General features: G+C 48.8%; 1 protein-coding gene across 2 annotated transcripts; it reads right to left on the minus strand.

Moving 5' to 3' along the window:
- Nucleotides 1-2,638: 2,638 nt before the first annotated feature.
- ZG16 (zymogen granule protein 16) lies at nt 2,639-11,922 on the minus strand. 2 transcript variants are annotated; one of them, XM_083409328.1, is made up of 6 exons: nt 11,091-11,922; nt 10,088-10,731; nt 7,866-9,712; nt 5,372-5,427; nt 5,104-5,236; nt 2,639-3,235 (listed from the first exon to the last, which is right to left on the minus strand). In XM_083409328.1, exons 4-6 carry the CDS (start codon nt 5,424-5,426, stop codon nt 2,914-2,916), a joined length of 510 nt encoding a protein of 169 aa, XP_083265454.1. In that variant the 5' UTR covers nt 5,427; nt 7,866-9,712; nt 10,088-10,731; nt 11,091-11,922; the 3' UTR covers nt 2,639-2,913. The 2 variants fall into 2 exon arrangements, with proteins under 2 accessions (XP_083265454.1, XP_083265455.1); XM_083409329.1 differs by lacking the exons at nt 10,088-10,731; nt 11,091-11,922 and having other exon boundaries at nt 7,866-8,282; nt 8,737-9,456.
- Nucleotides 11,923-11,992: the final 70 nt, after the last annotated feature.

Below are 11,992 nucleotides of genomic sequence, written 5' to 3' on the forward strand. Positions count from 1 at the left end.
GAGCCTGACTAATAACTTATTAAATAGATAGTGAGCATAAAGCTTGGCAAGGAATATCTAAATTAAAGGCCAATGGGGAGATAGGTTTTGAGGAACGGCTCTGTGTGCTATTTTTATAGAAAAAGAGGTGCTGGAACCCATTCTCTCAGAATGGCAATGACACCCACCTGAGAGGTGCCGGAATTAAGTTCTGGCTGAAAAAAAGCCCTGGTTCGAGTCATAATGGACAAGCTTGGCTGAAGGCACACCCCAAAATGGTGTGTGGATGTGTGAAGGTTAATAAAGACAGAAGTTGTCTCCTCTTATTTCTTCCTGCCAAACATCCACACCTAGAGACTACAGTATTATGGATGGGCATTTGCAGAAGAGGGAGAGTGTTCCCTCTTTGAAAGGATGCACTCTGAGACATGAGCAGCGCTGGGACCGGCCCTGCCATTAGACATTGGGGGTACATGGAGCCAGTGGCAAGAAGGTGTTGGAGGATGGAGCTGTGGGGGCAGCTTGCCCGGCCTTGCCCTACCTAAGCTAGCTTGTTGCCCTCAGGGGCAGTGGAGGGCGTTGCTTTACAAAGGCCACATTCCCAAGATAAGTGTAAAACACGGCCGCCATCTTGCACTGTCATGGTTTGCCCCCAAAGAATTATGGGAACTGTAGTTTGTTAAGGGGGCTGAGAGTGGCTAGGAGACCTCTACTGCCCACCCAGAGCTACAGTTCCCAGAGTTCCCAGTGAATGTGGGAATGCGGCCAAAGCAAGATGCAGTTGCCCTGCTAGTCAGCCTCAGGGGCAATTATGCCTCAGGCTGCAAAACGTCTTAAGCCAGCCCTGATGGAGCAGAAACTGAGAAACTGGTGCAAATAAGCATCTGCACTTGCTGTTTCCCACCCCTGGACTTGAGCCTTTGTCTAAAACCATTTCCCTTTTTCTGTTGGGGTTGAGAGAGCAATGCCCACTCCTGGCAGTAGGGCTCACGGGCATTTAGTATCTATGCCCTCCCTTTTCTCTAGGGCAGCAGAAATGGCTCCCTCCTTTTTGGCTCCCCAACAACCTTGTGAGGTAGGCTAGGTTGCGAGGAAGTGACTGACTTTAACAGCTGAGTAGGGACCCGAACCTGGATCTCACTAGACCTCATCTGATACTCTGATCCCTGTGCCCACAGTGGCTCTTTGAACTCCAAGACAAGCAGAAGTCCAAGAAGTAAAACCTGGAGGGTTCTCTCTCTCTCTCTCTCTCTCTCTCTCTCTCTCTCTCAGCAGCATTCAGAGACAAGTGAGAAATTTTCCAGCTGAATTTCTGTTTGCCATAAATTTGTTAAACGCCCAAAAGCTCTGCCAGGAAGCAGCAGTTGGGACTGTCATTCTTCTCTGTTCATCCAACAGGTCCATTTACTTCCTTCAACTCTCCCTCTCTAATGCCCCCTTTTTTGCAAAGGTTTTCTCAGTCTGCCCACCTTACATAATGTGTAAATAATTTCTTGAGCTATTGTGATGTACACCTCGGGGTGGGAGAAGCATTGCTTTGGGTCCAGCAAATTATGTAGGAGCTATGCAGGCAAATTATGTAGGAGCTATGCTCCCTTGTATGGGAGATTACAGCGAGGGCCATGTAAGAATAGAAGCCAAAGTATAACCATTTTAAAACCTGGGCTTGTTTACAGCTGAATCCAGGTGCAATTCTAAAAGGGCAAGGCGACCTTGAATCCTGCACTTCCAGTCAACAGCCAGATCTTCAAGGTCTCGTTTTCGCCGGCAGCTGAATGAGACGATAAGGAGTTCTGAGGCTGCAGGACCGTTTCAGACTAAACACGGGAAATCACATTTTGTTCATGCTCTTCTGAATTTAATATAAACAAAGCCTCCCTTTAACAAGAAAACAGGCTTGAGAAAGAGAGGGCTGTTTCTCACTCGTGCAAGATAGTTTGTTCTTTAAATAAAAAAACCAAGAGTTTTGGGTAGTTCTCATGGAATACAGTATTCCAAAATTGCCTTCTTGGCTGCAGCGGTACAATCCACTCTACGACCTCAGGATTTCACCAAGACATTATCCTACCTGTATTTTTTGCAGGCCAGGCTGCAGGTTACATTTGTGGCCTGCACAAATTTGATCTTTCCTGACAATTCTCCCTTCCCCCTGCTATCCCCCTGTGTGATGTGCTTTGAATATTCTGGTGCTAAATCAGTATTAATGATGGTTATTCTAATAATAATATCACCATCATTTTAGGGAAGTGAATATTAGTAATAATTGTTATGATGGCATCCGTCTGTCTCAAGAGACAATGGAGTGCGCCTCCGGGGGGTGTTAGTAGCACTAAAGTGACTCCCCTCTGGAGTGCAATGCTGGGCAGTGTGTAGGGAGGTCCTGGGCTGCTCAGACAACAAGACACCCCCCTCCCCGGTCTTGCTGATGTGGTCCATAGGAAAGCAGAGCAATACATTTGGCACCAGCTTGGCTGCAGGAGTTGCCAGAAGGAGGCATACAAGATGTCACCCAACTATCTTAGGGACTCCACTCTGGATTTGTGTAGAGCTTGCTCTAAAACAGAACCTCAGACCTCTGTCTAAGTCGCAGTGACGATGTCACACCGCCGTGATGATATCACGTTCAAGACCAACAACAAATAAAGAGATCCACAATCCCTTTTTTCAAATTTGCTTTTTTATTGCTCGATGTGCTGCGCTAGCTGTTTGACAGGAGAGGAAGCTCTGAAAACACGGGGCAGGGTTGAGGTAGGCGTTGGTTCAACAGAGTTGACAAAAGAGGGGACAGGAAATGTGCTGGGAAATTATTTGCCTCACGAATAATCAGTCGGTAAGGGGAAAGAAATCCCCGAGATTTGGGTGGAAAGACATGGGCCCTGAGCTGTCCCTGCTCCCTGCCCCATCGATCAGCTGGTCTCTCCCTGCTGTGCTCCCTCACTTTCCACAGGAGGGGCAGTCACTGGGGTAGTAGTCCCAGTGGAAACCGATGGCGTCAATGACTGAACCAGAGCTGCCGCTGAAGTAACGCAGGACGGTGTTTGGGAAGAGAGGAGCTGCGTTGAAGCTGGTGCCTGTGTCCTTCCCAAAAGGGAAGTAGCGCCCCTTGTCGGTGACGAACACAAGTTTGCGGACGTAGCTTTTGTATTTCCCGGAGACTTGGATGATGGACTCTCCAGGGTGCAGGAAGATTTCCTCCAAGTCGCCAGAAGAACCCCCCACGTAGTTGCTCCACTCCTTGCCGTAACGGACCTGGAGACTGGAATAAGGGAAAAGACAGACTTCTTAGGCCATCTTCTTTCTTCCCTGATAGGCCAACAGCCAAGTGCAGAGTTAGCCACGCTTAAGCCCCTTAAAACAGAAGGTCTCAATGGTGCCTGTCTGCTCTTGATTCCTGTACACCCCTTTCCATCCCAAAGGATCTAGAAGTTCTCTACAGCCTTTCCATGTTATCATTTCGTTTGGCACAACAAATTCACATTTGTTACTCATTTGCCTTGCGCAATTCACATAATTGGGCTACTGATTGCAAGGAAACCCCCCCCCCCAATATTCCTAATTTGTTGCTGAGAAATGTGGCCCTTGACCCAGGAAACACTTGGTCCTGTTGTGCGGATGCATAATGATCGCCTTCCAAAGCAACTACTCTATTCCGAACTTAAAAATGGAAAGGTGGTGGACAACAAAAGAGGTTTAAAGACTGTCTCAAGGCAAATCTTTAAAAATGTAGTATAAATACCGACAACTGGGAAACACTGGCCTCTGAACGCGCCAGTTGGAGAACAGCCTTTACCAAAGCTGTCATGGCCTTTGAAGACGCTCGAACTCAGGACGCAAGGGAGAAACATGCTAAGAGGAAGGCACGCTTGGCAAATCCACACCGTGATCAATTCCCGCCCAGAAACTGATGTCTCCACTGTGGAAGGACGTGTGGATCCAGAATTGGCCTCCACAGTCACTTACGGACTCATTGTTAAAACTGTGTTTATGGAAGACAATCTTACTCAGCTACGAGTCATCGCCAAAGAAGAAGAAAGAAGAAAAAGAAAGATAAGTTGTAATAACTTCTCCAACTCCTCTCCAACTATCAAGCTCTCCAAAGCAGAACATGTTCTCCGGCTAGTTTTATGCAACAGGGCATCAAGCATGTGACAGAAATAGAAGAATTTAGGTTGAAAGCTCTTTCAACCTGCATTTGATGACGCTGTAGAAAACAAACGAGGGATAGCAAGTTTGAGTAGCCAATTTCAAACAAGAGCGGACCCAGTATTAGAATCTGGTTCAGAGCTCTGCACTGGACTCTTGGACCTCAGATGTTCAGTATAAGGAAAGCGGGTTCTCCATTTTCATTTCTCTGTGGAGCCTTTGATTGCTCTGAAAGCGTTTTGCTGCTAGCATCAAATTGGCAAACAAGCATATTCAGACATGAGGCTTAAGTCACTTTCACAATTGAGGGTTAAGATATGCACACATTAAAATGGCTAGAAACACAGCAAGACTGTTTCACTCTACACACAAACATATCTTCAGTGCTCTCTGCCCTATGAAATGAACGGAGGGCACTTCCAGACGTCTGCTGTTTGGAGGCGACATTCAGCAGCACGCTGGAAAACTAAAGTCAATTTTGTTTTATTTTTCAATTTCTTATTAGGCTTCTATCCTGCCCTTCCTCTCAAAAGATGCCACGGAACCATAGCATTGTAGAGTTGGAAGGGACCCCAAGGGTCATCTAGCCCAACCCCCCCCCACAACGCCCAGGAGCTCTTGCGCAACAAACCCGCTCCCACCTCCCCCAAAAAATCCTGGACTATTTGCAGGAAGGTAAAGTGATGGGGAAATGTACTGGAAAGTATACGATAAGAATTGCTTGGTTGTCTAATCTCCCTGCAAACCAATCAGAATGAATGCCCATCTAACCTCCCTGCAAATTTTATTGAGGGCAAATGCTCGATACACAGGATGTGTGGAAGTGAAAGGACTTTCCAAAGACCGCCCTCAATTTCCCTGCAAAGAAAGGGTGCACCTTATTTTCAGGTCAATCCATCCACAAACCGGTTTTTCTCCAAACCCTACAAGCTGCCAAGCCACGGCCTGTTCCCAGATCCCCACCAGCCTCCAAACACTTACCCCACGATGTACCACCGGTTCGTCCGGATCCTAATGGCAGTTATGGGCCCATCCAGCTGGTTCCCAGAGTGGGAGAAGCGTTTTCCGCCACCTCCGCCATACTCGCCAGAATAGGAAGAAGAACGTGGCTGAGCTAGAATAAGACCCAAAGCAACACAGAGCACATGAGCTTCAGCACAGCAGCCTAGTCCTGCACTTGGACAGCACCACGGCCTGGGGGACAGTGACACCTCCCTCCCCGCCCTGCCCGGCCCCCGTTGGGATTTACCTGTGTTGATGGTGATGCCGCAACAGAGCAAAGCAAGGAGCGTGAACCAAAACATCCTAGAAAAGAGAGTGCTGCGGTTTTGAAAAAAATCAACGCGTTGATTTCAGTACTTTTACATGTTTATTCTATCCTCCCTGCCCTCCCACATCCGTTTCAAAGTGTTGTATACATCCTGGTCCCGTTCCTCTAATTTTATCCTTCACAACAGCCCTGTGAGGTAGGAGAGGGTGGGAGTAGGTGAATTGGCCCAGGTCACCCACTGAATTTGAATGCTGAGAAGGGATTTGAAGACAGGTCTAGGGATGATCGTGGAGTGGGGAGTGGGGTCCGGAGGGAGCACACTCCCCACCCGCAGGCAGCCTCAGCCTGCCTGCACATGTGTCCTTGGGGTGTGGAGCACACACACCCCTCACAGACAAAGCCACGGCTGTCTGAACATCGTTGCCTCTGTCTAAGCTTTTGCGGTCTCAGTAGTCTGCGGTGTCCTGTCTGTAACCTTTGTCTCTGAGACCTTTTATCTCCTTCGTCATACACTGTGCAAGGGGAAAATGACGCGGTGGAAACTGGTGCCAAAATAACTTTGTACCACCCCGGTATCTCGGGACCGGAAGATGTGTAAAGGTCACGACCAATCTGCTTGGTTTGCATATTTGTCTCAATAAAAGGAGGCTCCACAGGGCTGGCCGGCAGCTCGCTTTCAGCTCACCTGTCTGCAGCTCACCTGCATTGTCGACTCCTGCCTCATGTCCCTCACTTCAACAGGCCTCTCCAACCAAAGCCTACCCACTCACTTTGGATACAGGAAGCTGCCTTAGTCCATTGGTCCATCTAGCTCAGGTTTCTCAAAGAAGGACTTGGGTCTCCGGCTGTTTTTGGACTACAGTTCCCATCATCCCTGTCCTGCTAGCTAGGGATGATGGGAATTGTAGTCCAAAAACAGCTAGAGACCTAAGTTTGGGGAAACTCTGATCTAGCTCATTACTGTCTATGCTGTCTGAATTGGCGGCAGCTTTCCAGAGTTTCAGGCAGAAGCCATTCCTACCCCTATTTGGAGATGCCAGGAATCGAACCCGCGACCTTCTCTGTGCAAAGCAGATGCTCTGAGTTGTGACCCTTCCCTCAGTTATGAAACAGCAGGTGTTCCAAAGAGGTCTGAGACACACCTGCCAGAGCACTGCTTCATTACACTATCAAACCTGATACCCAAGCCAGCTTTACATCTATTTCTTTTTAAAAAGGAGTTCCTGTAATTGGATCGGGACAGCCGACTCCACGAAGGCTCTGTGCTACATGGGCTTTGACGTGATTTGTGCAAAGTTGAGTTTTCATTGGAAATCAAACCAAAGCATAATTTGAACCAAATTAACCAAGCATAGCTCTGTTCTCAGCCCTGTAAAAACGTAAAGAGGGAGTGCTTTTGAGCATGTGCAGAGTGACTTGCATTCACCCTTGAATAACCACAACCAGCTTGCAATGAGTGGTAACGGCTTCTGATTAAGAACCATGTTAACATTGCTCAGTCCAGGCTGTGCATATGTTGACGTGGTTATGCCAGTGATCTGCTCTCCTCTCTCTTTATTAATACCTCTTAATTTGCAGCTTTTAAACCATTTTTCTGGAGTGCAGCCTCTGGAAAGTTGACCTGGCTCAAATCCCATGCTGGCAACCTTAGTTCTGTGAACTAGTGGAGAGTCAGATGTTGGGAGACTCCAGCTCCCATTCTCTCTCACCACTTGGTCATGCTTTAGTGATGGCCAAACTTGGCCCGCCAGCTGTTTTGGGACTACAACTCCCATCATCCCTAGCTAACAGGACCAGTGGTCAGGGGTAAAGGGAATTGTAGTCCCAAAACAGCTGGAAAGCCACCACTGTGCTAGATGGAGTTCTTAAGAGTTTGGAGTCAAGCAACATCTGGAGGGCCACATACCAAACAGCTAGCCAGCCAGCTTAATCACAGAATCATAAGAGTTGGAATCATCTTTTTATGTTCTGATGTTCTTTGTATACTGTGTTAGTTTTATGTTAGCCGCCCTAAGCCTGGCTCCGGCCGGGGTACAAATTATTATTATTATTATTATTATTAATAATAATAATCATCATCATCATCATCATCTAGTCCAACCCTCTGCAATGCAAAAATATGAAGCTGTCCCTTACAGGGATTGAACCTGCCACCTTGGTATTTTCAGCACCATGCTCTAACCAACTGAGCTATCCAGCAGATCTTGAAAAAAAGCCAACAGGTCCAAACCCCTTAAAGCCAATAGTCAACCCCAGGCAGAGAAGGCCTCTTCAGAGCTTCCTGGAAAACAGGGTCCACTAGAAGCACCCCCTCTCCTTAAAAAACCCACACAAAAAAAGATCTGTTGTGAGGCTAAAATGAGGAGGGGGAGAGGCATGTTTTATGCCACCTTCAGCTGCTGCAAGGAAAAGTGGGATACAAATGCAATAAATAATTATTTGCGGAAAGGGTTGCGCTCAGACCCCGACTTACCTTGCAGCCTGCGCAGTCCTTGGGTGGGCTGGGTGCTCTGTGCCTGAGCTCTGCAGAATTGTCCAAAGGGGAGCTTTGGGTTTTATACTGTCCGTGAAGTACGATATGGCGCCACCTTATCTTGGGAACCTGCCTGCTGGGCAAACACCATCCATCTATTATAAAACACTTCAATTGGCATTTTCCTGGGAGGGACCCAAACAAACGGGCCCTCCCTTTAATGGCCCACGGCAGCCACCTGCTGCGCTGGGGCCTAGCGTGGGGCGTGGGGGGAATCCTGGAGCCCCAAAGATGGAAGGGAAACAGCATTGTCCAACCCTGATGTATCCTGGCCGCCTTTGGAAAATGGAGGAAACTTTGATCTCCCACCCAATCTTCACATTACTGCAGCTGTGTGGCTGGTGAAGATCTTCAGCGCTTAAATGAAGAATATTTAAATGGCACAATCATTGGTTTTTATTTGAAATATCTGGTGCTTGAAAAACCGAAAAAAGAAGGTGCTGATAGAACTCAGGTCTTCAGTTCCTTCTTTAACACTTGCCTTAATCCAGAGGAGAAATGACACAGGCAGGTAAAAAGATGGACACGTTGTCTTAACATCTTTGAAGATTTTATTTTTGTTCCTATTAATAAAGCAGCACCTTGGTTCTTGGCTGCCATCTGTTTCCCAGTCTTAATAGAACCCAATATATGAAACCAATCCATACTATCAGGAAGTTAGATCTTCCTCTTCATACGTATCAAGAAATTATATGCAAAAAGCCTTGCATTCTGCTCATGGTTTCATTGAGAGGCTGTTCCCAATCAAATGTGGGAAGTCAAAAAACGCACTAAAAGAAGTTTCTCCAACGATGTTATGGAAGGTTCAAACCTGAATGTGCCACAACAGAATGACTTCAGTGATTGTGGAGTTTTCACCTGATTTCCAAGTCTGGATGCTCCTTTGGTAATCTCCTGAGAGTGATCTAGTCTGGCTCAGCCCAGGGATTTAGACTAGACTTGGAGCTGAACCCCATGGGGGGAGTGATTTGTCTGGGCGAGACTCTCTGGGTTGCACCCTGACAGGAACGACTCTCTCATTCTCCCTTTCCGACATTTTGGCTCTCCGGGAATAGACCTGTAAAACAGCAAACACAGAGTCACCACTATTGCCAAATCCCTTCTAACCACAGAGCACAGCAAGGAAGGACCTGCTATGGGGAGAGAAAGGTCTGCTTTGTCTCAGCTTCTGCCTGTGAATCTGGGCACCCCATAGGGGGAGGTGACAGCTGGGATGCTGCAAGGCCTGACCCTGCCTCTTCCTCCATGTAGTTCCCTTCAAGGAGCAGCACATCATTTTCTGAGGATAACTCCTCTACTAGGGACATGGCATCAGCAAAGATGGGGATGGGGACAACCCAAGAACCAGTTGGCTCCACCTGCCATTGGCCCTGGGCCCTGCCTTTCACTGGCTCTGGGTCCGCCTGCTGTTGGGTGGTGTAGCCTGGTGTAGTAGTTAGAATGAGAGACCGGGACCCGAGTTCAAATCCCTGCTCAGGCACGAAACCTGCCGAATGAACTTGGGCCAGTCACCACCTCACACTATTGTTGTGAGGAAGGTTAAAGAGATGTGGGTTGAAAGACAGGATCGTTGTGAGCCTAGAAGGGGAGGGTGGAGAGCCGGGAGGATGCCTGAGGTAAATCGCTAAAAAGCATGTGGGATTTATTTTTATTTTTTAAAGAAAATTAGCAGAGAGAAGGTTGGGTGAGAGCCTCGGCATGCTTGCTCTCTCTACTTGAAGGGATTGTTTTTTCTATAGTCAAAAGATTGGCATCCGTGCCATTTTAGAACACCCCCTTCTGCCCACCTTAAAGGTAAAAGTAAAGGTACCCCTGCCCGTACGGGCCAGTCTTGACAGACTCTAGGGTTGTGCGCTCATCTCACTCTATAGGCCGGGAACCAGCGCTGTCCGCAGACACTTCCGGGTCACGTGACCAGCGTGACGAAGCTGCATCTGGAGAGCCAGCGCAGCACACGGAACGCCATTTACCTTCCCGCTAGTAAGCGGTCCCTATTTATCTACTTGCACCCGGGGGTGCTTTCAAACTGCTAGGTTGGCAGGCGCTGGGACCGAACGACGGGAGCGCACCCCGCCGCGGGGATGCGAACTGCCGACCATGCGATCGGCAAGTCCTAGGCGCTGAGGTTTTACCCACAGCGCCACCCGCGTCCCTCTGCCCACCTTACTACTGACCAAAGAAGAAAATGAAAACCTAAAAAGATTTGTGCTCTGTTTTCTTTCTCCTCCTGTTCACATCCTTGCTCAGCCTCAAAGCTCTTAACAGGGCTGCTCCTCGGCCTCTGGGTTTAAGATGGGCCTAGTGGCTTCATCGCAAAACAGCAAAATGATGGAGAAGGAAGGCAGAGGCAGCTGCGTGCCTGACAGCAATGAGGAACGAGGGACATGCTCCATTCTGGGGCCGTGCCCTGATAATGCCCTTTGAGAATATTGCCAGAGACATCTGGAAAGTAGCAATTCAGGCAGACCTCGCCCAAGATGAGGTTGGGTGCCAGGCCTGGCCCATCCCAGGCATATGGTGTTCTGAGAAAACATGGGAATGTCCAGAGGGCGATAGGAGGACAAGGGCCTTCGGGTGCCACCCCACCCTGTCCCCACGTCACAGCAATGTGTGACCATCTGTGCGAGTGTGCGTGGGAGGAAAGGAGGAGATCCAGTTTGTGGCAAACACAACCTTTGCCACTGGTTTGGCAAGGAGGAGGAAGTGGCTTGTCCAATTCTGGTTCCCTGCCACAAACATGCAACACACTTTAGCTGAATTCAGCACAGGTTTGATGCATGCACCCATCGCCGGCTTTAAGGTGTACCTATTCAGTGTACGCGGGTACACTGGGTAAAAGCCTCAGCGCCTAGAGCTTGCCGATCGAAAGGTTGGCGGTTCGAATCCCCGCGGTGGGGTGCGCTCCTTCTGTTCGGTCTCAGCGCCTGCCAACCTAGCAGTTCGAAAGCACCCTTGGGTGCAAGTAGATAAATAGGGACCGCTTACTGGCGGGAAGGTAAACGGCGTTTCCGTGTGCGGCTCTGGCTCGCCAGAGCAGCGATGTCACGCTGGCCACGTGACCCGGAAGTGTCTCTGGACAGCGCTGGCCCCCGGCCTCTTGAGTGAGATGGGCGCACAACCCTAGAGTCTGTCAAGACTGGCCCGTACGGGCAGGGGTACCTTTACCTATTCAGTGTTTCATTAGTATTTATTATTGTTGTTTATTAAATCTGTATACTGCCCTACACCCATAGATCTCAGGGCAGTTAGCAACACAAAATTACAATAATAAAAACACAATATACGTATTAACAATATGGGTGTCTGCTATCTGAAGAGTTGGGGTGTGTGTGTGAGAGAGAAAATGGGTACAAAACCAAGGAACCCAGTGCCCCTTGTGGTCTCCTAGTTTTGGATACAATACGGTCCCTTTCCACTCCCCACCTGTTCTAGGCCTTACTCCTCAGGCCATGCCTCTTCCCAGATATCAGGGCCACCTGAGGCATAACCCAATATCATGGGTTCAAGCCCCACTTCAGGTGAAACGTTCCTGCGTTGCAGATGGCCGTACTAGATGATCCCACCCAGATCATCCAGTCTGGAGGTTCTCAGATCCCAGCCTTCAACTCTTGAAACACATGAAAACTCTAGTTATCCAATTCACGTCCCTTTATGAAACATTCCAGGCAATATCTCTAAGGAGGTTTTTTCCCCCCTCTGCGAATTTCAGACCGAATTAAATGAAAAGGAACAATTTGTCCAAACAGATTTTGGGAGCCCAGTTGGTTCCATATACAGCACGGGGCTGATACGGCCAAGGTTGCAGGTTCGGTCCCCGTGCGGGCCAGCTGCATTGCAGGGAGTTGGACTAGAAGAATGATCCTAAACAAATCTACAAGTCAGTGGGAAAAGGCCATTGGCGCCTTCTCCTCCTAGGACCTCATCTCCAAATCCAGGCGGCCTCCATCTCTCCTTCCCCGTCTCACTTGCTCTCCCGGTTGCCTTTTCCCTTCCTCTCCTCCATTCCCCGCCTGCCTCCCTCCCTCCTTCCCTCCCTGGGCGGCCAGGCTGCCTCTCTCCCCGCGGCC

This window comes from Podarcis tiliguerta (genome assembly GCF_965153285.1).
Source record: "Podarcis tiliguerta genome assembly, chromosome: 13".
Classification (NCBI taxonomy): domain Eukaryota; kingdom Metazoa; phylum Chordata; class Lepidosauria; order Squamata; family Lacertidae; genus Podarcis; species Podarcis tiliguerta.

What these genes read in the sequence shown, in the direction of transcription:
- ZG16 (XM_083409328.1), bottom strand. Translation starts at nt 5,426, where the DNA reads ATGTTTTGGTTCACGCTCCTTGCTTTGCTCTGTTGCGGCATCACCATC. An exon ending in CGGCATCACCATCAACACAG is followed by an intron (nt 5,237 to 5,371) that starts GTAAATCCCAAC and finishes GTCTTATTCTAG; the next exon opens with CTCAGCCACGTTCTTCTTCC. An exon ending in AACCGGTGGTACATCGTGGG is followed by an intron (nt 3,236 to 5,103) that starts GTAAGTGTTTGG and finishes CCCTTATTCCAG; the next exon opens with TCTCCAGGTCCGTTACGGCA.